Source organism: Neopsephotus bourkii, unplaced genomic scaffold (genome assembly GCF_033783945.1).
Source record: "Neopsephotus bourkii isolate Nb327-2 ecotype Australia unplaced genomic scaffold, CSIRO-AGI_Nbou_v1 NB_1363, whole genome shotgun sequence".
Lineage (NCBI taxonomy): Eukaryota > Metazoa > Chordata > Aves > Psittaciformes > Psittacidae > Neopsephotus > Neopsephotus bourkii.
The window spans coordinates 54893-82833 of NW_026901842.1; the positions used below are offsets into that span (position 1 = coordinate 54893).

The following is a 27941-nucleotide window of genomic DNA, read 5'->3' on the forward strand; positions in this document are numbered from 1 at the left end:
CTCACGCTGCTTTGCTAGGTTTTAATCCTGACATCAGCTGCAGCTCTGCTCATCACCCTGATCCCGACCCCCTCTCCCTGGGCAGCACAGGGGCTCTCATTCCAAACTAAGCAAAGCCTTCTCCAAAAGGTAGTTCAGACAAGATTTTCAGAGATAAGAGGGAAAAGTTACAACAAAAGTAATTTATTTCTCGGTTAAGATTGCTTTTCAGTCTGTCTCACCTGTCTGTCCAGCCATGAGACCAGGGGGTCTGGGGTTCGCATCAAACCTCATCTCCTCGGGGCAGCGCAAGTCCCAGGTCTATTTGCTCTCCATGGGATTTATCAGCTTTAAGGATCCCTGGCTTGGGGTTCATCACAGACACCCCTCCTGCTGTACCTGACCTACTCCTACGTGAACAAGTTCCCAGTTGTGGCTCACTTAGAAATGGAAATTACTCCTTGAGATCTAAATCTGCCTAAAGGGGTTTGGGCATGTTAGCAGTTAGAAGATGATTCTCCACCCCAGTTTGTACCTGAATGTCCAAGGGGTTAATGATCTGTGTAAATACAGGTGATGGTTGAGGACTCTTAGTCCCTTGTGCCTGTTCTGCCAGTTAGTAACTATGTCTGCCCTGTCGGGACCATTAACTCAAGGGTTTAAGTTCTTATTAGAAATAAGACTTCACTTAAAGCCCACACTCTCTGATGCACTGCCAGGTGTCCTCAGCGATGACAAATACCAGTCACACAGACGACAAGCCCAGTAAATCATTTCATTTCCCCCTTTTCATCCAAACCTTTGCTGTTTACCCATCACAGACCCCAGATGTGACCTGGAGCAGCACCACATGCAAACCCGCGTCACATCCCTGCCCTTAAGAGCATCCCTCTCTTCTCAGGCATCCCTGTCCTCTCAGGCACCCCCCTCCTCTCAGTACAGAGCCCATGCTACAGGCGCTGGGCGCATGTTCCAGCCCACACGGTGCTGCTGAAACCCTGGATGTGCTGCAGATCTGAGAGAGGGCAGAGAATCATGAACATTTCTGGTCTGTAACCCCACTGATGCACAGGGTGCCACGCACTAAATAAGCCTCTTTGCCTCAAATAACTGTTATGAATCCCAAAGAATATGATGAATTGGTTTCCTCGGGGAAAAGCGGATACCTACCGCCAGCCAGCAGCCAGCTTTTGTGCCTGTGATTAATCATTGAGACTTTGCAGTTCCTTGTGCTGACTGCTCAGATGGAGGCAGCTGAGGCTCAATGAGCCGCAGTTTCCTTTAGAGCATTTTTAATTCCTCATGCCCACGAGGCTGGAGCCCGTTGGGGCAGGAATTCCCACTCAAGAGCACTGCCGCCAAAGGGGACAAGCCCGCACAGCACCCAGACAAAGCAGCCAATTGTTGCTTGTCAACTGGTGCTTCTGCCAGCTTTCTGACAAGGCAATATTTACTGTGAAATATCCACTTATTGTGCTGAATATAACTCCTGGGAATCTGAGAATGTTTAGGATCTGGCAGGGGTTCAAGTGCCTTTGAACAGGCAGGCAGGAACTTGGTCATAAATACATCGTGTTTTGACAAGTCCCTCTTGAATAAGTGTCAAAAGATTTCTGGTCTGCTTCTATCAGACTATTGATTTACCATTACAATCGCCTCACGGCCACAGAGTGCTGGCCATTGAGATTTAATGTGTTATCAATTAGAGCCTTCAGGTTCCTACAAGGTGCCTTGCAGTACAACTTCACACTGGGCAGCCCCTGCAGAGGAACACAGTTGCACCTTCCTCCTCAGCATCCCCCGCTCCACTAACAAGATCCTGGTTGCATTTTCAGAAGGGCATGCTGGCAACAAATATTCCAGGGACCGAGAATACTCTTGTTTAACGGCACCAGGAATGTCAGCAACGTTTCAGCTCCTCTCTTTCAGCCCCCTGGCAGACAGACACTCCTACACAGGCTCTTTACATAGCTTCATCCAGCTGCCCAACATCCCAGGCTAGAGCAGCAGGTAGGTCATCACCAGTGTGCTCCAGCCAGAACCCTGAAATTCCAGAGCAATGCCTAGACTCACATCAGCACTCCCATTCAGCTGACGGTAGGGATGTAGAAGGAGTAGGTAGTGGCTGATGCACCCAGGGCTTCACAGGTCATATTAAAGGTCTCCAGTGGCAATGCTGATCATAGAATCACAGTATAGTTTGGCTTGGAAGGGGCCTTTAAAGATCATCTAGTTCCAGCCCCCCTGCTATAAGACACCTTCCACTAGACCAGATTGCTCAAAGCCCTGTCCAGTCTGGCCTTGAATAGGGGTGATCTGTCCTTCTGCCTTGGAGGCATCTTCCAGTTGAAAACTGGTCCACTCTACTACTCTTCGTTTAACCCCAAACCCATCAGTAATGGACACAAGATATCCACATCAAGATACTCGCCCACTGCTACCTCTCAGAGCATCAGCCCAGCTTGGGCTGCCCCTGCACATATCTGTTCCCTAGGAAAAATAGCCTCAGAGCATTTCAGAGGGCTTATGAAAGCAAGTGCAGAGAGAATCTACCTGTGACAGCAGAGGTCTGGACTCAACGAGCCAGGAAATCTCTTTCAGTCCCTGCTGCTATAATCAGCACACAGAGTATTGGATGCTCTTTATAAATAGGAGAAGTAAATAGGAGCATATGCTGAGGGTGATGTCTCCTTTCCATGGGGTGCGTAGCCACGGTGTCTCTCAGGTTCCAAGCAGACTGCTCTGGCAGCAGGGCAGCACCTCCTGGCCAGGGAGCAGCAAGAATCTTTTGGACATGGACTTGATCAATGCGATTCCCATCTGTCACCCCCAAATCCACGTCAGCTGGAAACCTGGAGACTGAGGCAGCCACTGGCCTTTGGAGAGCACTGTGGTTTTGTGGACCCAGTGCTCTTTTGAATATTGAGTGTATTCAGAAAGCAAAGACAATCACGTGTTGGCTGCCTGCTGGTTCCTGGATAATTGAAGTAAATAGTGCTTCCAGCCCATTAAAAAACATTTCTAAAGCACATGCATGTGTGTGTCCAAGTCACCTGCCCTGACTTTAAAAGTTGAACAGTTACGTCCAAAAGCATTTCAACAATGTCTAGCTTGCAGCCAGCAAATCCCATCCAAAAAATCACAGAATCATAGCATTCCAGCCTGGTTTGTGTTGGAACGGACCTTAAAGCTCATCCAGCTCCAACCCCCTGCCATGGGCAGGGACACCTTCCACCAGAACAGGTTGCTCCAAGCCCTGTCCAACCTGGCCTTCTAAATGAGACGTGCCTCTCTGTGATCACCTGCACAGTTGATGTGTGCAGGGAGGAGGCTTGGGGAAAGCAGCCCTGCTGCTCTGAGCATCCCTCAGCACCCTGATGGTGACTCTTTCTGGGAACAGGAGCTTTGCCTGGGGTTTACCCTATCTTGTATGCTGATTTGGTATAGTGTCATTCACAATAATACTGAAGGTTCAGCACTGGTGTCTTTTATAGATTATAAAATAATATTAAATAGCATGCTATGACTTTAAATAGCCTGGTATAGCATTACATTATCTGGAAAAAGTGGCTTATTTTATGCCAAGAAAGTTTATATTCCCACAGAACTGTGTATCCAGAAGTTTATGAATAAGTCTTCTTTTATAAGCGACACAGAGCGCTACCTTATAAACACATAATAGTTGTTTTATAGGGTAGGAGAGAAGCAGGGAAAAGATGGGAGTTTCAAAAAGAGGCTGTGGAGCCATAGCTGTTTTCATGGAGGACTTCTTTGTAACGTCGCAGTTTTAAAACAAACAAAAAAACCCTTAACAACAAAACCAACAAATTTTATCTGCTTTTCCAGTCAGTTCATTTGGAGTCCGTGTTGCCTGACAGATGGCAAAAGCCCTGCCCAAACCTGCTCAAACCCCCGATTTTCAAGGCAGCAGAGAACCAACTTGGAAGGCTGGCTCCAAATCTGGGGCACATACCTAAAGCACTAGTTTAACATGGCAAGCACCAGAAGAAATCCATCTTGCTGTCTTTTATGTTCCCTAAAAAAGGCCAAACACTTTCTCCCCAAAAGCTATAAAGAAGTCCTTCTGTCTAACATTTTCCTCGTGTCGAGCAAGATGGGGCATTCAATTTGTATTGCATTAAGAAACACTTTAGCATAAATCCCACGCTATTAAGCTGGCTTGTATGTAAACACACTCCCTGATTCCTACACCTGCATCATTGAAACAATCCCTCCAGAGGCTTGTTCTTTATTAGTTTTGTGACAGCCAAACCTTTTCTTGGGCGACAGGCCTGTGTAAAGCGCTGTGGTCGCACATTATCCTACGCCCCCACCCACCCCAAGGAACCTGGACCTTATTGCTTTTGACCTTCCTTTTCAACTGGTCTGACTTGAGAAACGTAACACTACAACTGTACCTCTCAACTCTGACATCAAAATCATTGGCAATTCTCAAGGAAATCAAGAGCAGGCTCTGTGAAGGGTTATTAAAGGCTCCAAACGCCCATGTGTTTCACTGGGTCTGGGGGAGAAAAAAGCAAGACGCTTTGCAAAAAAGCTGAGCTCTTTGGAAACAACAGCTATTGCATTATTAATTCCTTATTTGGAAGAAAGAAAAACCTAGGTCATTGCTATGTAAGGTGAAAAAACCCTCTGATTTTATGAGTTATTCCCCATTTGGAGCTATTTATGCAACATCAGATTAACCTGAAGAAACGATTTATCAGAGTCAAAGGTATAGACTTCATTCATACAGATTAACTCCTTGGTCAACATGATTTTACATATTAAACTGCATTTTTGTGCTTCTTTTGTCACACGTGGTTGGAGCTACGCTTCCCCCTCAAGCACAGATATGAGTCTGTTGTGAACACAAGCCTTTGATCCGGGCATGAAGATACCTTACATTACTGACATCAAGATCTGTTGGCAAACAAAGCGTGGCTAAATAACAGCAACAAAACCCACCACCATCCAAAACCAAATGTCAGGTTCAGTCCCAGGCGCGGCAGGAAGCGAGTTTACATCCAAAATACTTATTGCTTCTGCAATCAAATAATCCCAAGCATTTGGGTCCCAAACCACATGCGCAGCAAAGCTGAATGAAAGGAAGTGAGATAAGTGTTTCTCTTAATCCATTGTTGTTCAACTTGCTTCTTTTTTAATCTATTTTTCGAATTACAAGTGTGTGCCAGATAGTGTATTGAACCATTTCCAAGCACAACTGCAAAGAAATCCCATACTCCTTCAAGAAGGGACACATACTGAATAAAACCAACCTCACATGAACCACAATGGGCAGAGGTATAGCTGAGATGAATTTGGTCACAGCCTTCAACCACTGTGCCTCTTTCAACTTCTCTGAAGCTTAACTAGTCTGTGTGGAGCTAATCTCCTACCTTTGGCAGTGGTTGGACGGTTTGGATTCAACAGTTAAAGATGCCACATAAAACAGACGTTTGGCCATACATCTGTAAGTCTACACAATTCATTAACCTCTTGCATGGACCTGAGAACCAGACTAGAAGAAGGGCAGTTGAAAGACACAAAGGTTTCCTAAGGAAATTAAGACATATAAATAATTCTACCTTCTGAATAACCAGAAGCGAAGCTCAGAGACAGACATGACATTTGTTTGGATGTGAAGACGAGTCAAGAGCATAGCAAGAACTAAACTGACACTGACACAAGTTTTAACTTTCAGAGAAGTCTGCAGGAAAGGGAACACTTTGAGCTAAATTTGTATTACTTTAAATAGCAGAAGGTAGATCACAGAGGACAACCTAGGAGAAATGGTTCCATGTACCTCTGAGATAGAATTACTGAACCCAAAAGCCTTAAAGCAACTTACACACGTACCTGAGTAACATCCCTCTGCAAAAACCCCATGATAATGAAGTCATTCACAGGGTTCATTCTCACACAACCGTTTATACTCACTGGTACACCAAGGAAAAGATCTAAGTTTAAAAATGCTACAGGCAGGTGAAAAGGAAGCCCTCATGGAGCACACACTGTCCTGTGGGGTAAATGGGTGCAGCACCCTGCACCCATGTCCAGCCAAAGCTTACAATTTCAGACAATTTAAGACCTCATGTCTCCCCAAGACACCTTTTGGTGTTTTCCCATGTAGCATTCCCTTTACTCCCACTGAAACCCGGCAGCCTGTCCCCATCCCTGTCTGCTGCCACTGGGCGCAGATGTCCAGTCATGCAGGATGGATGTGTAGCCATGTCCATCACCCCCCTCCCAGCAAGCCAGGAACTGGAAACTTTCTCACGTTTTTAACTTTCTTTCATTCTGTGAGAGCAACTTCACAGCCTTTCCCTGCTCGTCCCCACACTGCATCATCAAACTACTTCAAACCCCAAAGTTACCAGCAGACGGTGACTGGAGATTATTGTATGTGGCTTATTCCCCTCTCTCTCCCCTTTTTTATTAAACAAGCACACACACCTTCCAGTTCTCCCTTCTCCAAACTCTCTAGCATCCCTTCCCTTACATAAGCAATGCCAAGAAAGAACATCAGACCAGCAATGCGCTGCATTTCTGATCAACTGTGTTAGAGCTTGAAACAGGACTTGTTCAAGTTTCAAATCTCAATGTGCACTAAAGGTTTCCAAAAAGAAAGAAAACAAAATGAGCCCATACAAGATCACAAGGGTTCTACAAATCCCTGTCTTTCAGATGAGGTTCACACAAATGAGCCCAACCAAGCCAGAGGTATCACCTGAACTCATTTGGTCTGCCATCAGCTCAGCAAAAATCAGCAGGGTAAAGAGTGAGAAAGAGCAGGTCTAACTGGGACATCTCTGGACTTACCAATTATCCTCTCCATGCCATGGAGTGCAGTGAACAGTGAGGAACAGAAGAAGGATTTGGCATGGACCACAGCTCCATGAACCGTGGTGGAGGGAACAGCCAGGAGCTAAAGTGTGTGAAGGAGGGGCAGGTGAAGCTGTCCTTGCAAGAAGGCAGTGACCTGAGAAAACCTGATGGCTACCATCAGGTGCTCCTTCAGCAGCACAAGTCACAGGTCACTAAAGGGAGTTCTCACTGCATTAGCAAGTCTAGAGCTTTACCAGCCAGACCCACACTGGTGGCAAGAGGAGACCAAGCTGGGGCTGAGGGGAGCTAAACCCCAGTGACGGGGGTTCGCTGCTGGTCGCGGTGCCCCCATGGCTGGTGTTCCTCCTCACATTCACATCCGTGCACTTCTCCGGCTTGGCCTCACTCACCAGCCCCTATTCTAGTGAGGGACACAGAAGCTGCAGCCCAGCTGGTGAGCTCCAAATGGCTTTCCTGAAAGAAAGGGTCTGCCAGGCAGCAGCGCAGCCCGGAGCCGGTACCTGCAGCCAGCAGGGAAAAGGCAGAAGACATGACAGATGATCTCAGCAGGGGACTGTTGTTCCTCCACTACTTTCTCCCGTAAAAAACAAATGGGGAAAAAATAATAAAATGAAAGCAGAGCTCTGCTGGCCTGGTGCAGGAGGGGACATCTGCCCGCATCCATCTGCCACCAGCCTGACACCCTGGCTTTGTTTTTGGTAGGGTCAGTTTTCTACCATTATAGCTCCCTGAACTGCCTCCCCAGGACACTGGTACCAGCACAAGGACAAAGATGGGAACATGGGGAGAGGGAGCAGGTAACCACTAGCTCTGCTCAGATGCATCAGTAAATTGTCCCATTAAGCTCTTAAACCACTTGAGTAAGTATTATCTTTTGCCTTTTCCTTTGTTTTTCACTCAAACAAATGCTGGGATTACTCACTCCCTAGCTAGATGGGTATCAGAAAAAGCTTCCAGAAAGCTTCCAAAATGTTCAAAATATCAACAACCAAAGTTACATATGGAAAAAAAAAAAAAAAAAAACAACACCAAAAAGAAAGAAAATAATCGCAACTCAGTCAAAGGAGGGGAATAAGCTGCAGTAACAAAACTCCAGTTCTGGTCTACCTGAACCCACAAGAGGAACCTCACTAGCAAGACACTGATCAAGCAGAGAAAGTTATAGCAGAAAACAAAATCCTATAGGGTTCATATGAAGTCATTTAAGGTCAGATTAAGTGTTCCTGAAGGCTGGACCATGTGTCTTCTATTTGAAAAAGTGCCCTGCTTGCACAGGAATTGGAAGAACTTTTGAAAATGGGATGCTGGCTCCTAAGTCCCTTGGATACTTGACCGCGTGGTCAGGAGGGTTGAGATTTACATACAAATTGCAAAGCTGCTAAATGGCTTCCTCAGAGCAAGAAATGGGGGTGGAAACGAGAGAATATTTAATGATTAGTTCCTTATGGCTCCGACATTCTTGAAGCATATTTCTTGCAGTCCCTGGAACACTCCTGCATTCTTGATTGCAAAATGGCAATAAGTGATTTCCTTTAAAAGCCTTGTCTTTTATTGGAATACTAAAAATACCCTACTAGCCCCACTCCACTCCACTCTCTCTCTTTCCTGGACAGGCCCCATCAACCCTGATGTATTCTATTCTGAAGACAGCAATAAACATTTCAGCATGGGCTGTGCAATCCACTTCAGAGTAGATCCTGCATTTCCAGTGGAGCCTCTACTAGCACCATAAATCATCTTTACACAGATTTAAGTATGAGATACTCCAGCTCGAAAGCAGCATGGATTTTTTTCTTTTTTTTTTTCTCTTTAAAAATTAAAACTGGTCACAAACAAGAATTAAACAACAGGCAACTTCAAACATGAAACTACTGAGATAAGCCCAGTCAAACAGAGCCGTTGGCATGGTTAGAGCCACTCTGTGCAGCACTGTTTCACTCAACGCACTTGACACAAACCTACCTGGGAGAGGAGGCTTGGTGGGGTGAAGTTCAGAAAAAACTGTCTACATATCCATCACATCCACACAAGCCCGGGTTTCAATCTGGGATACTCTGCCTGCTGCTGATTTGAAAAGCCACAGATGAAGATTAATTACATACTATGTCTGAACTGGTTACACACTTCTAAAACTCCTTTTGTTTTTCCAGTCTATATGGACTTAGAGTCTGAGCTGTTCTCCCACTGCTTTGCTCATTATGCCTCCCTCCATCTGTTACAGATCTTGAAGAACAGCTCAAAGAGAGAATTTCAGGTATACGACGAAAAGGCCACCTCTTCAACCACAAGTTTATCATTAACGCTCTTGGCTGAGTCGAGAGGAGCTTCTCCAGTAAAAGCAGTTGTGCAATCACGCTCAAGAACTAAGACCAGCTAAGTACACCCTTAAACATCAAAGTCTCCATGTAGTCAAGAGCCAGAAGGGTCATAATTCAGAGCCTCGGTGCAAGCTTCACAGTCCAGCAGCGGATGATCAGGGTTTCCCCAGTATCGATGTGTCCGTTGGGAGGTGGATTAGGTGCTGGATTAGGTGACCAAGCAGTTCCTAAGCCAACCCAGTGGCGTCGGCCCACAGCACAATTACTTCTTTCCACATTAAGGGAGTCTGCTGGGAAATCTGACCTCACCGAACAAAGCTGCTGGTCACATCTTAACTCTGTTACAGCAATTGCCCTGGAGTCACTCCACAAGCTACATGCAGCTTAATAGCCACAGGCTGATGCCCCATGCATTGGATGAAATACAAGCTGCAGCTTTCACTTGAACAGAAACCCAAATAAAGGGGGGAGATGGTTATATTTCTATTTTTGTTGTCCCAGAGGGAAGTGAACCTGATTTTGTTGGCAAACTCATTTTTGACCATGCTTGTGCCTGGGTAGTGTCATCACCTGCCTACTGCAGTCCCACAGCTGGTAAACACTCTGCTTCAGGGGATACAATTAGGAACAGGCTTTGCTCAGCATCAGTTTCTTCTTCTTGGGTAAATCACACTTCACAGAGCCCTTTCCCACCTGCAGCAGGTCTTAAACAGGAGGGGCTGCATAAAGAAACTGCACATATTTTCAGAGGAGTCATTCCACAGATTTAATCTGGGTGAACCTAGTACTCCAACAGCAAGACACAATGACCACAGCAAGGAGATCCACTTCTGGCTCTGAAGAAAGACAAGTGGCATCATAAATCACAAAACGATCACGTGGAAAGGGACCCTGGCAAGTACTAGTGCAACTTACTGCTCCAAGCAGGGTCAATTTACAGAGGTGGACTCAATGATCCTTATGAATCCCTTCCAGCCTGAGATATTTTATGATTCTAAGATCATCCCTGCCCCATCCCTGGCAGTGCTCAAGGCCAGGTTGGACACAGGGACTTGGAGCAAGCTGCTCCGGTGGAAGGTGCCCCTGCCCGTGGCAGGGGTTGGAACTGGGTGAGCTTTAAGGTCGCTTCTAACTCAAACCATTCTATGATTCTATGACCAGACTCAGACCAGGCTGCTCAGAGCTTTGTCAAGTTGAGCCTTGTAAACCTTTAAAGACGCACAACTGCTCAGGCAGCACACATGCACTGGTTTCTCCCCAGACGAAACCAAACCAGACAATCACAAATACACAGAGCTGCTCCGAGAAAGGTACTTATTAACCCACTAAAACTACTTTGGGAAGACCAGCACACTGTGGACAACCCAAAAAGGTAACACTAAAGTTGGCAAGTACTTACCACCTCAAACACAACACTAAGTAAAAGGAAAAACACCTTGACATTTTTCAGTCTGGCTCTGCCAATATTTAAGATGCTTAGATGTGACTTCATTGATTTTAAATTCAATGACAATTTGGACAAGTCAGTGTTTCGCCTGAGTCTCTGCAGAAGGGTATCAGCCTGCATGTGAAATTCCTGACACAAATAGAGTTGTTTTTTTGTTGAGAATAGTGTTTTCATAACTCAAAGAACAATCCTTCTTTTAGAAACTTGCTCAACCTTTGGCAATCCAACCTCATCAACATACAAAACTGCAGAAACCAGCAACCAAATACTTCTTATTAATACCATTTACAGCTGCTAACAACTAGAAGAACCTTCTAAAAATGCCAAGGGAAACAGGGTGGGTGAAACAATCCCTCGCAAACAACCGAGCCAGTAAATACAGAACTGTGATAAGAAATGAGGTTTGACTTGCATAATCACTTTTTAAAGGTTTTGGAAAATGAAGACTGAAGAGCAGGAGGCTGACAAAATACCACAGTTCAGTAGCAATGTGAAAGTTTCATGCGATGAAATAGGGAATTCAATCCTTGCTGAATTCTTGAAATCATTTAGATGTTAACAGAAGTTTCTTCTCCAAAAAAAGAAGGCAAGGCATCTCTTAAAGCCCCCACACGCAGATCTTTGACTCCTATATGTACTGCACGAAGCTATTTTGGTTTTGGAAGACTGCATTGCCTCATGTGTCAGGGTGGCTATTTTACTTTATTTTTTCACTCCTGACTTGAGCAGAGCCAAACCTGCACAATTTATGCACGTGCAGCACAAGAGGTCCCCTCTCCTTTTGTCGTAAAAAAAAAAGAGAGAGAAAGGAGGAGGAAAAACCACAGGATCATTTCATCTCAGTTCCTGCCTAAAGCCTGAGAAGTTTCTAAGCTCTTCACTCCAGTTCTTCCCCCTCAGCCTTCGCACATGACAGCTACAAGCTGCCACAGCAGCTGCACAGTAATGTCTTCAAACGGAGAGGGAAAGAACTGCTCTGAGAACAAAGTGCAGGGGACAAAGCGGCCGGGGCACAGGAGCACGGGGGGGCCATGGCCGTGGGCCCCCTCTGCATGCTCACGTGCCAGCAGGACCTGCGTGTGTCACGGAGAACAGCAATAAAACAGGAGAGCACCGGCAGGACGTGTCGGAAACCCATCCTCATCTATTTTGTTTCGGATTCTCTTGCTGGAGAACGTTTCCCTTCTTCAGCTCCACAAGGTTATTACTGGGGGTTGACACAGAGGGAAGAAAATCAAATGAATAAAAACAGTCTGCATGAGGAATGTAGCCTGTTATCAAACAAACACCCAGAAGGAAAACACTCGGGAGCAAAGAGAAGTTACTTGATTTACTAAATGCTTTTTTTTTTTCCTGAAGCCTGATCCCACAGTTAAATCTACACAGTCCATTCCCCTCGCACTGCTTGGGGGAAAAAACCCACACTGCAAAGAGGCATAAATCGCCCTGGATCATTTGTCTGAATCCTGCTCCTGCCCCAGTGAGGGATGCTCATGCTTTTGCAATAGCTCTGTTGTGATAGTATTACCAGGAGTGTCCCTTATTAATCATGTTGCCACTAAAAGTCTCTCCAGAGTATTTGCTTATTCTATACTTTTCCAAAGTGTTTCAGTTTCCTCTTTACTTATTAAAAGCTTGCTAAAGATGACCACAGTTACAGCTAGCCTACGCTACCACAAAACTGGAAGTGAAGAAAGGGAACAGAGGGGGGGAAATCACCTTTAACTATGGATTTTCCTCTACTCCTCAGAAGAAACTTCCCCCCAAACACTCTGTCTCATTTCTGTGACCAGCTCAAGTTGTGAAGCCTGAGATCCTGCTAGTTAAGGTAGCATTAACATTCAAGAAACACTTTCCTGGATTTTACTATTTGAGTCAGGATCATTGGAAGAAATTTGGTATTGGCTAAATCCTTCAGTGCCTTGAAATCAATGAGCTTATTCCAGCCTGTAAAGTGTTCTTAAAGACACGCTTAAGTGCTTTGCTGGATGAAGAACAAAGCACTTGGCACCCACTAGAACTGAACCCTGCTGAGGTGTGAGGCGTTTCCAAACATTTCTAATTAACTAAAAGTACCCACAATTAAGAAAGTCCTAGTCATTTGGCTGACAAAAGAAAGGCAATGCTTTGCAAAGCATCCCGTGTTCCCCATGCCAGTAACACACAACCCTTCACAATACCAGACACTGGAAGGTGAAACGTGCGCAAGAGTAGGGGGGTTATAAAGAGCAAGAGCCTCTGTGCGTCCTTTGGGAATTTCTACAGCAGTGCTGAAATCCAGATCCATGCCTGGGCTTCACAAGGGCCCTGCCCCAGGAGATGGAGTTTGCTTGGGCTGACCACTGGACCCATCCCTGTTGCCCTGCACTTACTTTCACTGACACCACAGACCAGCCAGTCCTGCAGGGAGTTTCTGCTCACTTCCCATGCAGGCAGCCTGCATCTTCTCATCTAAAGATGAGCCTCGAAGGAAGGAAAATCCACCTCTGGAGTGCAGGAGAATGCACTGGGTATGACAGCTTCAAACCAAGTTCGCATCGTCCCTGGCTTCGCATAAATGATGAGGAAGCTTCCCATTTATCCCCCAGATTTTACACTGTTTTGAGGACTTTGCTGTCTCCAAACCATTCACTCAAACCAAGTGGCATAATTCTGCTAAAATCACACTTTTAAACCAACCCTGTCTTTCTGAATCAGAAACAAACAGGCTTTTCAATGAACCTTCATAATTGCAGCATGTGTTTCACTCTTATTCTCATCCGGCTTAGACAAAGATGAGAGAAATTATTTTTTCATGTTTATCTTTCCCCATGAAAAACACAGATCACCATGGTGTTATGCTAACAAAAGCTTGGCTTATCTAGGTACAGGAGACCAGAGAGAAGCCCTTTCCTCTCCAGGCCCTAGTCTTGCAAATAGATAGGCAGTGTCCACCCATGGCCAGATGGACTCTGCATGGATGTAGTCATTCCCAGCGGGAAGTGAAGGCAAAGCCCCAAACTCCTGTGAATCTGTGTAGAGAATCAGACCAGCTTCAGCAGGAAAACCCGACAGGGACTTTCCACCCATGGTCCACGGCTACTTATAAGGAGCCCAGGGACACTGGTCACCAGTTGATGCGCGGATTGACTCCATTGATAAGGAAAAGCAGACACTTGGTTCTATTGACAAGGAAAAGCAGACACCTGATTCTACCGATAAGCACCTATTGATAGGGAAAAGCAGGCCCCTGAATCTACTGTTAAGGGGGAGAAGCAGATGGTTTATGGCTGGGACCAAATCCTAAGGCCATATGTGTGAAGACTGAAAGGTGAGAAGTTCAAGAAGAGGAAGACTCATTTACTTCATCTTGAAGACCCCTACCCACAGAAGGAAGACTCATTTACTTCATCCTGAGACCCCTGCCCATGACCAGAGGGGGCACTGCGCAGGCCCAAAGGACCTTCTAGCTCACTGTAATACGAAGTGGGGATAGGACATGAATATGTATAGGCGTATGGTGCAACCTTATAAATGTAGAGGGAAACAACACTGAGGCACACATGACTTTGAGGAATTATCCCCATGCGTGTCAGCTGAATAAAAAGCATACCTACTTTACAACTTTAACGAGTTGTGGAGTCAATCCACGCATCACAGTGAGCCTACTCCGAGTGGGGTCTGAGTTCACGAATTGTCCAGCACAAGGATGGAAGATTTTTCTGGCTGGAAACCAGAAAAAACAAGCTCGGGCAATGTTAAGAGAAGGCAGCTGAACCTCCACATCTGCACCAGTCTGTGGTAGCTGTGCTTACGGCTCTGCATTCACACGAAGCTCTCTGAGATGATCTCACCTCTCAGCCATAGAGGGGAAAACCTACGCCACAACCCCTGCATCATGTCACCAGGTAGACCCACACATGAGCAACTCTAAAATAATGGTTTGGGGTTTTTAATGGTTTCATCAAATCCTGCCTCAACCATTCCAAAAGTTTCTGACTGCACACATGGCTTTACAGCAGAAAGAAGGCCATCTGCAAATGGTTAATGTAATGCACATGAGGTGCAAGCCACTGGGACTGCAGCAGTATTTGATATGAAGCAAGCCACAGAACATGACAGTAATTTAAACAAAACCCATACAGTTTATCCAGGGCTTCCCATCCCTCAGCCTCCCTTTCTGTGTCCTCTGTCCCAGTTACAAGCTCGCACAAGCTGACCGCATCTCATGGAGCCTATATCGAAGCAGGAATTTTATTCACAAGGTTTGGCTTTAGGAGGAAGCAAACTAAAAATAGAGATGAAGGGATGCTTACCCTTTTATGTTTAGCACAGCGAAGGTCTGGTGTGAGTGGATAATACAGTTTAGAAGTCACACTCCTGATGGAGCAGCCTCAGTTTCTGTTAACACAAAGAAGTGGATGCAGGGATTTGCTTGCTAGCAACTCTTTTTTTAAACATTGTCCCCTGTGGTTTTCATGGCTTTGAGGGGAGATTTTTAGCATGATCAGCTGCCAAGAAACATCTCCCAGTTAGCTGCTTTGGTCATCAGTCAGTAGCTGCCATTAGCACAGCAGTTTTTATCTGCAAATCCAATAATCCTAGAACTACCAAACATCATTTTCCCCCAAGATTAGTTTTGGTGGAGAAAAACATCCTCTGGAAGGCAAAAAAAAACCCAAACACTTTAGCTCTCAAAACACATGGTGCAGCCTAGAATAGTACTGCCCATAAACCTGTTCTCCAGCTCTGCTCCTCACCAGCCTGCCCGTGAACATGGGAAACCATTAACTCGAACTGCTAAGGACTCAGACAATCCCAAGCTACTTGTCATGCAAACAACCTGTGAGATTCATTCTCCAGGCAAGGCAGAAGGAGGGGTAAATGACTGAGTTAAGTAGATTACTGGGGAAGGAGTCACACTCAGCAGCCTTATGAGATGATTAAACCCTGGGAAATTCATACACCAAATCCCGGGGCCCTGGTAGCACACATTCATCACCCGTTTCAGGATCAACCACAATCAAGAACTTTCTCTAGCAGTGTTAAGTATTCTTCTCCCAGTGGAACTTTCATTTCGCCCTCCTCCAAAAAAAAAAAGGACTATTACGTTTAAAATTGCACAGGAGAAAAAGTTGCAGCCGTGTTCTGCAGCTCAGCAGCTCACCACTGAGATGACTCGTTTTCAGAGCAGTGATGCTGCCAGCACCATCATCCACACAAGCCCTGAGCAGCTCCGCACCATTGCTCAGTGGGTGTACGTGTGGCACTGTCAACAGCAGCACCTGGGAACAGCAGAGGGGTGTCTGCAAATAAGACAGAGAGCAGCAGCTATCTGCCACGTGCATTTAACAAACCCAACACAGCAGAGCAGCTCTGGCAACTCAGATGAGAAAAAACCCACCCACAAATAAATCAGATTTGTGGCCAGAGAACCAGCTGCTGGAACAGTGATGGGAGCTGCAAGAGTGAGTCAAGACCATGAGTTCCCCACTGCAGGTCTGTGCCCTCATGGTAGATGGGCAATGCCTACCTATGGACTTCACCATGGTCTGCCAGAGTGCGTGGACTGAGGTTGGGAAATTATTTGCCCAGGGCACTGGGTGAACAGGGAGCAGTCATTTTTTTCCCATTAAGGACACTCTGTGTCAAGTTCTGGGAGAGGCTGTTCCACAGAGGCTTCAGACAGGGCTTTATAACATTTTCCTTTTAAACGACACCAAGTTGAACACAAGTCTCTACAGCACTATTCAGCAACCCTCCATTATCTACAGAATTGCAAATTCCCTATTTTCCTGATCTATATAAAGCAAAGGGCGTAACCCCATCATGCTGGAGCAGGTGAGTGTGCTGAGAGCTCTCCCTCCTACCTGAGGTATTTTTACCAAAGAGATGGCTTTAAAAATATCTCTCGGAGCAAGTCTCTTATGCAAGAAGTTAGACAGTTGAGGACTACTGAAGTGCTGTCTAGTTCAGTCAAAGGAAACTCCACCAGAAGAGACTATTTCATGCCTTTGTATCTCAAAGGAGGCCATGATAAAGTGCAGAAAAGCATGAGATGAGAAGGGCTAATCTCAAAAAGCTGTAAGAGGTTTGACAGCTGTGAAGAAGGGAAGCAATAAGGATCTAACAGTGGTGGTGGGGACACTTTGGAACCACCATGAATAACGGTGGGTTTACTAAGCCACAAGACAAAGAGACTAACATGTACTCCTTCACTGCAAAGGACAGTTCAAGACATCTCAGCAAGTTAACAGGGAAAAGAGCCCACCTGCAGACTCCACTCAGTGTGGAAGCCTCAACCTCCTGAGCATCAGCCATGTCCACACATCAATAGATAAACATCACCTGTTAATGCACCAGCTTCCCAACCCCAGAGGGGTGCCTGCCAACCTGCAGCAGCGGAGGGTTAATGAACACCAGCTCCCGAAGGAACAGCTTCTCCAGTCATCCTCATCCCACCTGCCTCCCCCATGCCCCCAACCTGCAGGATCCCACTGTCTGGACCTGGTACTGCTCCATGCAGCGAGCTACAACCAACAGCCAAAGGGGTTTCCTGATCTCGGACTCTACATGTGACAAGCACAGCAGAGACAAGGGGCTGCTCTTGCCCACTGCATCCATGCCTTGACCTCAGGTGGCACTGGGAGAATGTGCCTTCACCTGTGTCCATGCACCAAGAAGAAACATCCAAGCAGCCACTTCTGCAGAGCAGTCTGGGAAGGACAGACCTTGCAGGGCACTGTGAAGCAATTCACAACTTATCATCAAAGCTTGACAAATTCTGGATCGTGTCCCTGAAATCCATTGCCTTAACTCAAATTCCTCTAGCACCTCCAAGCTGAGGTGCTCCAAGAGCAGGGGGACAGTGACGATGCTCCAGACAGGCACCCCAATGGGGACAAGAGCACTGTCTTCTTCCACAAAGGACAATATATACAGCAAGGAGCTATTTAAACAGGTCAGCCACTGTAGGATGAAGCCAGCACTGGCCTGGCAGCGAAGGAGAGCAATTCCTCACATCAATCCCAGTTCCTCCCTTCATTCCTTAGGGCCACAAGGTCTTTTTTAGGACTCACCTTCCAAGAACCTTGGCAGAAGAGCATAAACACTACAGGGAAGGCAGAAGTGGACACACAAGTCCACGATGATGAGAAGCCTGCCTAGAAGTAACACCTTTCCTGACTTCCTAATGCCCCATTTCTTTCTTGACTAATGCTGAATGAAGGCTTTAAAAGGAGATGGGGTACTCCCCACTATCTCGGAGTTACGGAGATCTCACATGGTATCTCAGGTGAGTGAGACCACCACTAAAGGCAGCCACTGAGCAGAGCAGAGCCAAAACTAGCCCTTAGCTCACACTCAGCTCTCCTGCAAACCCTGCCAAATTAAGCAAGGAAGCAGATGACTGGAGCTTGTACGTTGTAAAACTTGTTCAGTCATAACCCATAAAAATACCTGAATGCCCACCTACAAGCAGGCCTCACCTCCCTTTTGGGCACTACGACATCAGTCAGGCTATGACCAGCTCAGCCTATTAAGCCATTTAATATCTAAATACTCCCCAATTCCCAATTTGATGACTTAACCAGAATCAGCAGGACAAAAGATGACCACCACCAAGTCATCAGTACCCACTGACCTTCCTTTTACACAGTAGCAAATGGAAATCAGTTCAACTCTTCCTTCCTTGGAAGATGGTCTCTAGTGTTTGGTTCTTCTGGCAGCCAAAGCAAAGCTTGCATCTTTGCAATGGGAGCAAAGCACCTGGACAGCCCAAGAGAAAACTCAGAAGTTACCAAGCACCAGAATTTAACCTTTCTGATCTCAAGAGGGCTCATACAGCACGTAACAGCAAGCCTCCAAATGCACCAACTCTTCATTTCAAACAGAACTTGAAGACCTAAAGCATGACTCTCCTCCTACATGGAGGACACCACAGCCTTCAGAGTAGCTCCACATTATAGCAGGCCAACGGATTTAGTCCAGGCTAGAGCAGATCCAGCTGCAGAGAAGCCTCAGTGAAGCACAGGAACAGCTTTCTGTCAGTGGGCAAGGCTGACTGATCTGAATGCAAGATATTCCTTTTCAAGAAAGTCTCTCTCATAGACCATTAACCACTAATATGCACGCACAAACATTATGTGAATGCTTAAATGCAGCTAAGTACACAGGAGAACAGAACTTACTCTGCATTCATTTGCATTACTGCATTCAGCTACCAAAGCAATGAGCACCTTTGAAATACCAAAGGTGATGGCAAAAAAGCATAAAACACTTAATTATGCAGGAAGTTGTACAGAGGACACGGCAAAGTAGCCATGCATCCAACGGCAACATTAACAATGCTGCTATTGCCAAAGTAACCAGTAAAGCAGAAGCAGCAACACTGGGAAAGATGAGCAGAAATCAAGGAATTTTAATGTCAGGAAAGGGCTGAGGTGCACTGTGAAGTCTGAAAATCCACTTCTCTGAATCTCCCAGCGGGACCTGAAGCTCTAACAAAAACCGGAGATCAGCCTCCACCAAACTTCTACCAGCGCCCCAGTGATTTCAGTATCTTGTCAAAACACCCGCCCCGGCTACAGTGTTTCTGAATCAGAAGGCACAGAACGCAAAATTCACAAGAAGAAATGAAACCCTCTCATCTCAGGAAGTTGGAAATGTCAATGTTTATAATGCTGAAAACACGCTGGAAAACACTCAGTATGAATCATTTGGCGCTGCCAGTGTTTTTGTAGAAGGCCTAAATATTGGGCTTTTTTCCCCTCACTTTTGAGTCTTTACTTCAACATCAAGGTGGGAAATCAGTATTTTTGCATTTTATTTAAATGCCAGAAAAACATTTGCTGCTTCTCCAGCAGGAATGAGTCACTTTGGCTCTAATAAGGTACTTTTCCCAAACTGTTTAGCAGTACTGTTGCCTTGCTCATGCTCTAGAGCTAAACACAAACCATTGTCTGCTGGGATCCCCAAAGACATTCTAAACACGGCAGTAGTTAGAAACCACCCAACCCTGCAGGAGCTGGAAATCTTACAGTGCTAAGTAAAATCATCAAGGGCAGGGAGAAGCAATAAAGCTGGGAATCTCTCGTTCTGGAGTTCATACTTCCCAAATTCCTTGAAGATATGGGGGAGTTACACAAAGGTGCCTGTTACTTTAAAATGGTGATACAGAATCGTGTGGTGTAAAGTACTTGTCTTTCCTCATGGGCAACCAGAAGGAAGGGACAGTGTGAGGTGGCAAAGGTCCAAAAAGTACTGTAAAGTAAAAATTCACCCTGTTCCTGCCCATGCTGGAGCACGGGGAGGGAGCAAGAGGAGCAGTTATCACCCACATGTAAGGAACCACCTAACAGGATGTGTGTCACATCTGAATTGAAGCCACCATCCTGGAACTCCTCAGCTGAGGAACTGAAACAACTTTATAGAAATTACTGATAGAGAAGGCTATCCCCATCCTGTTCTGCCTCATACAGCACCCCCACATCACAGCTGGCAACCTGTCATCGCCAGCTACCTCTGCCAAGCCCTGACAGCCTTCGCTGGGTGCCCTCCAATGTGTATAAAAAGTTGCTTAGTCTCAACATCCATCATAAACTACTGTCTGGCTCTGCATCTCCTGCCCGTCTCCCTCTCCCATCCCAAACTGGTACCAAAGCTTCTCTCTGGGTTAATGTCCAGTCTTCTAAACACATACCAGAGCAACATGATGAAGACCAAGTATTTCAGTTTAGATGCAGAGACATGAGGCTTCTCCAGATGCACACTAAAGGCCACCTTGGCCACTGGGCTGGGACCAAAGGCTGAGACCATGTTTTTGTGAGTTGATGGCTATAGAGCCTGTAGCCCCAGCTAACCATAATGCCTCAAGACACACCTCAGACAGAGTGGAAGAAACACTTCACCAGACACTTGCTAAACCCCACAAAACTTCTGAAATGAAGTGCTGCATTTTCTGGTTCAGATGAGCACATTTTGCTCCTTATTTTTGAACCTTTGCATCTGACTCTGCTAGAGCAGAGAGCCTGACCTGACAACAGCCTGCTCACTGCTCCTGTCAGTGCCAGCATTGAAGTTTTCTCTCTAGGTGTCAGATAAAAGGAAAACAAATCAGTGTTGACCAACATGATCAAGAGATCTGAAGACCACGAATACTACAAAGACTGTGGCATTTATTTGCAACTGCTGTGAGCAAACAGGGAGCTGATGACAACAGCAGGCACATTTGCTACACTGCAAACTTGAAAACAAGCCCATTACTTTCATAGAATCATGGAATGGTTTGGGTTGGAAAAGACACTGAGATCACACAGTTCCAGCCCCCTGCCACAGGCAAGGACCGCTTCCCCTAGAGCAGGTTGCTCCAAGCCCCTGTGTCCAACCTGGCCCTGAACACTGCCAGGGATGGGGCAGCCACAGCTTCTCTGGGCACCCTGTGCCAGCGCCTCAGCACCCTCACAGGGAACAACTTCTTCCTTATATCTAACCTAAATCTCACCTGTTTAAGTCTGAACTCAAACCACTTTGGGTAGGTTTAATTCCTTCAGGTGATTTCCATTATTACCACCCACTGCTAAAGCCACCCCCCAACAGCTCATCATCTGGCCAGCCCATGATGTTTCAAAGCTAGTATTTCTCCCCTTGTAAATACACACAGAGGCATTAGCTACTAAAGAAACAGCGTTTGCCCTTTTTTGGTGTAACCTCTGACTCTGCATCAGGACCAATGAAGGATGCTGCAGGGCACATACAAAACCCTCCTTACCCCCCATGAGTTGCTGTTGTTTCCCATACCAGACGGCTGGTTGGTGCTGGGTCCCTAAGATAGGCTTTTTGCAGTAGGAGGAGGGTTCAGTGCCGTACGCATGGGGTGACCTCTTGCCGTGCCCAGCTCGCACTTGCTACTGTCTTCAGTTTGGCAACACAGCACAAAAGCAGTGCATCCCCCCTCCCGCCCCAGCCCCTCTTCATGGGGGGCCAGAGCTTCACACGTTAACAGGCCCCCTTGAGACAAAGCCTGTGAGTTTCTTAATTAAGTCAAAGTGAAAGACGGCCTAAAAGCATCCCACTTCCATTCTGAGAGTACCTTCAGTGTGGACTTCAAAGACAGGCATTGCTCTGCCCATCAAACCACGGCCTGAAGAGCTGATCGACGATTCTTCTCTTGTAAATGGGGAATGCCGTGCCTCCAGCCCGGCCTCTTCATCATCCTCTTCATCTTCCCTCCAATTTTAGACATGGCTCTGGGTTATAGAGGAGGAAACAAAGGGGCTGCTTGTGCGTCAGAAGCCCTCCAGAGGGTCTGCATTTCAGTCCACCCTTCTGCAAAGCGGGGCAGTGTCTCGAGAGCTCTTTAGCAGTTTTTGTCTTATTAACATTTCCATGAGTGATCAAAGAACATATTAAAAAATATCTAAGTACAATTCCTGCTATGGAACAAGAATATATAAAAACTGCTCAGGCGCCTTTCCCTGATCCACTGCATTATTACTGGACAAGTGTCTCTTCATGAAATCAGCTTTTATTCCCACTGAACCCACGAAAGCCTCCCCAGACTCGTCCCACCAATCCCCTGCTACCCTGTACTTTTTCCATCACTGGGACGGGGATGCTCTATGTTCCTCCCAAACAGAACCCAGTTATTCCCTGGCAGTAAGTCACCAGGAGCAGGAATTGCTTTGATTTTGTCCTTTTGAGCAGCTGCTCGGGGTGAGGCGGGAGATGGCTGCGGCCACGGCTCTGGGATGAATACTAAAGAAGCATTGAGGCATCGCATCCTGCGCGGGGGGTGACGGGGCACAACTTTCTCCTTGGAGGATGCAAATCAGGGAGCTTCACGTGTCCAAAATGAGCCTTTTCCTTCCCCTCTTTGGCTATTCCCATGGCCAAACCCTGCCAGGGTGAAAGCTGCCGCACACCTGAGCACCCTACAGCAGCTTCACCGTGGGTACTGGAAGCAGGAACTGTGCCCACCGGCCTGGCTCCCATCACAATTCCTCCCCTGCTCATTAGGAATGCCCAGCAACATCCCGCAGACAAAGCCACTGCAAACAAAGTGTGGGGAGGAAGGGGGGAAGGGAGAGAAGAGGATTTTTTTCTTTTTCTCCTTTTTTTTTGAAAGAAAGGAGTGCGGAGGAATTCTTCATTCACTGATCTGTAGAATACATTAATATCCCCAAGTGTTGGCACAGCCTCCAGCGCTCGGGGGACCAACAATGCAGGCAATGACTCCGAGTCTGGGATCTTCAAATAAACCACCCCTGCTGTCATGGCCACCGGGAAAGAGAATAACAGCAATATTAACTGACCTTCATTTCGTTGTTTCTCCAGACCTGACTGCTGGACCTCTGTTTGCCTGTTACTAGGATTTCTTGGCTGAAAAATGTGAGCATTTCCTAGACGATACAAGAGGCAGTTTATTAGGTAAATAAACCAGGCCCTAAGCAGTCACTTTTGCTTGATAATGAGGAGGGAAGGAAAGGACCAGACCTCCCTGCACCACCTAAAATAACCCCAATCAAGGCTCTGTAGCTACCACCACATGCATATTTTTGAACAGACAGTTAATGAACAGGAGAAGGTCATCTCAGCCCAGCCAACTTGTGAGCAAAACCATTTGCTCACAGAACTATAGGCCATAAAAATCCCAGCAGGCACTGTCTGTATGGCATAAAACTGTCCATCTATGGAAGCAGAAAGAAGTTTAAAGTAAGTGTATTCTGTCAGGCTCCTGACAAAAGAAGGGGAAAGTGTTCATGAAGGAGCCTTGCAAGCAGGGCTGGGAAGGGGAGCGCAGGGAGCGCCTCCCACTGCTCCCTCTTTAGCTCCTATCCAGGCACCAGTGATAAATGCAATTAGATTTCCAGGCAGACAACGACCCAGGGACAGTTCAGCTGCCACACCTCCTGCAAAAGGCTACTGCAGCACGTTACAGGCAAGTTTTACAGCATTTCCCAATGCATCCCTCTGATAAATGGAATAACCAGATGGGTTTAGAAAGCACAGCTTGGAAAATGAAGTTTCCACTGAAGCCTCGCTACTGGCACTCTCTTCCTTGCCAGAAAGGCAATGCTCTGGTGTGTACTTTTTTAATATATGGAAGATAAGTATCACACAATAGCTACTATGTGTTATAATGGAAATGGGGATGTGGTACAAGACAACCATATTGTATCTAAACCCAGATGAGGCCCAACCTCACATCTGCAACTCATCACACATCCCGGTGAGTCCCAGTACTCACTAGAATTCCACAGCAAAGTCATTCCCACAAGCATCATCCTGCAGCAGAAGAAGACCCTTCCATCTATCCAAAGTGAAAAAGTATTTCTGAAGCAGAGAGGTTGCACATTCATAGAACCACGGACTGGTTTGGGCTGGAAAGGACCTTAAAGCTCCTCCAGCCCCAACCCCTGCCATGGGCAGGGACCCCTTCCACTGGAGCAGCTTGCTCCAAGCCCCTGTGTCCAACCTGGCCTTGAACACTGCCAGGGATGGGGCAGCCACAGCTTCTCTGGGCACCCACGACTTAAATCCCCACTCTCAGTGGTTCTGAGTTTGGAGAAGCAGCTTAGGTGGTGATTACACTTCCCACCAAAAGGAGGGTGATGAAGCACCTTCCAGAGGCAGCACGCACTCCTGGACCTGTTCATGGTAACGGGTCCAACCCAGCTCAGTGTTGCCAGACATGAAACTGCCCTTCTGTAGCTGTACAATCCTTTGTGAGCTGAAGTCTGTTAAGAAGCTTTTTCCCTGGCAGGAGATCAGGTGGCTGCAAGTGCTCCTTCAGGTGGCCCCTTGCCCTCTGCTCAGAGGTATCACAGTATCACAGTATGTTAGAGACTGGAAGGGACCTCAAAAGATCATCCAGTCCAATCCCCCTGCCGGAGCAGGATCACCTAGATAAGGTTACACAGGAACGTCTCCAGGTGGGTTTTGAATGTCTCCAGAGAAGGAGACTCCACAGCCTCCCTGAGCAGCCTGTTCCAGTGTTCTGTCACCCTCACTGAGAAGAAGTTTCTTCTCAAGTTTAAGTGGAACCTCTTGTGTTCCAGTTTGTACCCATTACCCCTTGTCCTATCATTGTTTGCCACTGAGAAGAGCCCGGCTCCATCCTCGTGACACTCCCTCTTTATATATTCAAAGGAGATATTCCCATTTTCCCCACTACCCTCCTCTGCCTTGGGTCTGGTGATCTCACAGCCACAGCACAAGCTTCACCTGTGGACTGATCCAGTGGGAACCTCCCTCTGCTCCGCAGCTCACACGGGGGACACAAGCAGGAGTCCCGGCAGGGCAGTACTGCACACACTGTGAGAAGCAGCACCCCCAGCACCCCCAGCCCAGCTCCTTGCTGCTGCTTCTGGAAACCTCTGTGGGGCTTTTCCCATCCAAGCCCCAGGGCCCCAGCACCAGGCTCCCAACACGGAGCTGGAACACCAACGCTCACCAGGCACTGAGGCTCTTGCAGACACCACTGGGTGGCTTGACCCAATGCACGGCTCCATGTGCTTTCCCAATGCAAAACCATGGATCCCAGATGTGCACCATGGTTTCATTAACATTCCTGTTGGAAGTGTAGCTCCTGCCATTTGAATGCCTAAAGACCAACACAGCTTGAGCAGTGCTGGTTTTCACCTCAGGTAAATACCAGTGACTGCCCCGAGGGCAGGTGTGCCTGGCTCTTCCCATTTGCTCCAGGACAGTTTTCCTCCAGCCAGAGTCAGCAGGACTGCAGGAATCCTGCTGTATTTTTGCAAAACAAGGCAGATTTGGGCTTACAGCTCTTAATGATTTATATCCCCAAGTTTTGGTGGGATCAACATTCTCTATGCATCTCGGAAAGCCCTGAAGAGACTGCATAACCACTAGCAAACTAATTTCTCCATTGACCACATCCTCCATGTATTGTTGTGTCCCTCAAGTGCCCGGGGCCTGTGAAGCAGGATTCCAGATGCTGGACCCTCTCTCCACCCGGGCACTGTCTACAGCAGCGTTGTGCTCAGAACAGCATCCCTGGCTGGGGTGGATTTAGGATAACAAGAACAAGAGAGGGAAGAAATGGCTCACTTGGGGATTTGGAAGCCAAAGATTAAGGTAGAATTTCAAAGTTGTGAGAATTAATACAAACAGTTAACCCAGATAATTTCTCCCCTAATTTAGTTTTAATGTGGTACAGAATTCCAAAGCCGGAACACCGTTGTTTCAACTGCTTCAACTCCAGAGCAATTATTTTGTCACTGAGCATGTTAGGAAAGAAAAGGCAGGAGACAAGTTTGAGCCTCTTTGGTAATGTACAAATTAACACATTTCAGCACCATTTTCAGAAATATAAATTAATGATTTAATTCTGCAATAGTATCCTTGGAAACTAAGCTGGAAGCACTCACCCATGGACATCGCACACAATTCCCTCTTTCTTCAACATCCAACTGCAACCAATTGCTTGCCCTTTTGGCGTGATGGACAGCCTGGGTGAGTGGATACCCAGGGGCTTATTTTACCACCAGATTTGTGCATTCCTGCTACATGGGATGACAGCAGCTCTAAGTCTCCTGATAGGTATGAACAAGCACTGACGAAGTTCAGTCTGTTTGAACAGCTGCATATGCAAATGTAATTAAGAAGATGTCGACTGCCTTTTGCTCTCTCTGCTCTCCCTCTCCCCTTACCCTGGCTCCTAACAGGGAGTGATGCCACTTCACAGCTTTGGACTTGAAAACATTCCCAATTCCTGTCCCAGAAACACCACTCTCCAGCCCCCGCTGCCATCCTTTGGGGTGTCCATAAACTCAGGGCTCAGCTACCGAACAGCTGCTTCCTTTGCAACTCCGATTCTCACACGTTGACGCTGCCACTTGAAAAGCAAATCCCTGAGCAGGGTAGTGCAGCAAAGAGATTTTCCCCACCTCATTTTACACGGATCAGTTTGTGATTGCACTTCATCCCTTATTTATACTGTGCTTCTTAAGATAATCCCAGACTGGGTGGGGTTGAAGGGACCTTAAAGCTCCTCCAATTCCAGCGCCTGCCACAGGCAGGGACACCTTCCACTAGAAGGGATGGGGCAGCCACAGCTTCTCTGGGCACCCTGTGCCAGCGCCTCAGCACCCTCACAGGGAAGAGCTTCTGCCTAAGAGCTCAGCTCAGTCTCCCCTCGGGCAGGTTCAAGCCATTCCCCTTGGCCTGTCCCTGCATCCCTTGTCCCAAGCCCCTCTTCAGGTTTCCTGCAGCCCCTTTAGGCACTGGATCTGCTCTAAGGTCTCCCCTTCAGGAGCCTTCTCTTCTCCAGGCTGACCCAGTCCAGCTCTCTCAGCCTGGCTCCAGAGCAGAGCTGCTCCAGCCCTCGCAGCATCTCCATGGCCTCCTCTGCACTCGCTCCAACAGCTCCAGGTCCCTCTTGTGCTGCTGCCCCGGAGCTGGATCAGGGCTGCAGGGGGGGTGTCCCCACAGCACAGCAGAGGGGCAGGATCCCCTCCCTGAGCTGCTGCTCATGCTCTGGGGGTGCAGCCCAGCACATGGGAAGGGTCTGGGCTTGCTGTGCAGCCTTAAGTGAACTATTTCACTTGTGCTTCTATCTGCAAAAGTGAGGTACAGAGATACCGTGGGGCTCACCACAGCCAGAAAAAGGCACATAGGAAGAGGTGGCCCACATGCAGAAGACCCAGACTTGGGCTGAATCTGCCAACCCAGGTCTTGGCTGGAGGATGGAGAAGGCTGCAGATGCTCTGGAGGGTGTTATTGCCACAGCGAACTGTCATTAAATGAAGCAAGCTGGTGAATGAAGCCAGAAGGACTGATGCACCCAGAACTCCAGTCTTTCCCTTTAAACTCAGTGTTGTCTGGGATATGTATGCCAAAACCAGGTGGACTGAGCTGCAGCTGCCTGTCCAGCACTAGAGAGGAACCACAGCACCTGCAGAACCATGCCATGGAAGGGAAAAAGGCATGTGAGCAACCACGAGCCTATTGACTAGCCCCAGCAGGACGGAGGCTCCACAGCAAAATGGAGAAAGACTAATTAAAACATGAGACTAAATGTTAAACAGGGTGGAAAACAATGTGACTGTCCTGAAGGCAAATCAGACCAAACAGAGCTAACCAGGTTAGCTTGAGAAGATAATGAATATTCTAGACAAAGGAAGCATGATAGATCCCAACCACGCAGACTTCAGCACAGCTTGTGATGGACTGCCATGTGGGAAACTCCTCAATGAACAAGATGGAGATTAGCAGAAGTGCAAGGCTCGGAAACTGGTGAGAGGAGAAGCAGTGTTGAAAGAAGGGTCAGAATGGATGGAGGTCACCAGCAGAGCTCCTCAAGGAATGGTCAGGAGACTGATCTTATTAACTACTTTTATTAATGA

At 47.0% G+C, this 27941-nt stretch overlaps 1 protein-coding gene across 6 annotated transcripts in view; it reads right to left on the reverse strand.

Annotated features, from left to right (window-relative positions):
• The window catches only part of STX8 (syntaxin 8), a 104576-nt gene that overhangs the window by 6169 nt on the left and 70466 nt on the right, over nucleotides 1–27941 (reverse strand). The window contains exons 8-9 of one of the 6 annotated variants that reach the window (XM_061366875.1): nucleotides 22884–22970; nucleotides 21662–21816 (exon numbers count right to left, since the gene is read on the reverse strand). The exons of 2 other annotated variants lie outside the window; for them this stretch is intronic. In XM_061366875.1, coding sequence (XP_061222859.1) covers nucleotides 21701–21816; nucleotides 22884–22970 — 203 coding nt within the window. In that variant the 3' untranslated portion in view covers nucleotides 21662–21700. Of the gene's footprint in view, nucleotides 1–21661; nucleotides 22971–25717; nucleotides 25815–27941 lie in introns of those variants that run through there. 3 more of the 6 variants (XM_061366873.1, XM_061366872.1, XM_061366878.1) reach the window with 3 other exon arrangements.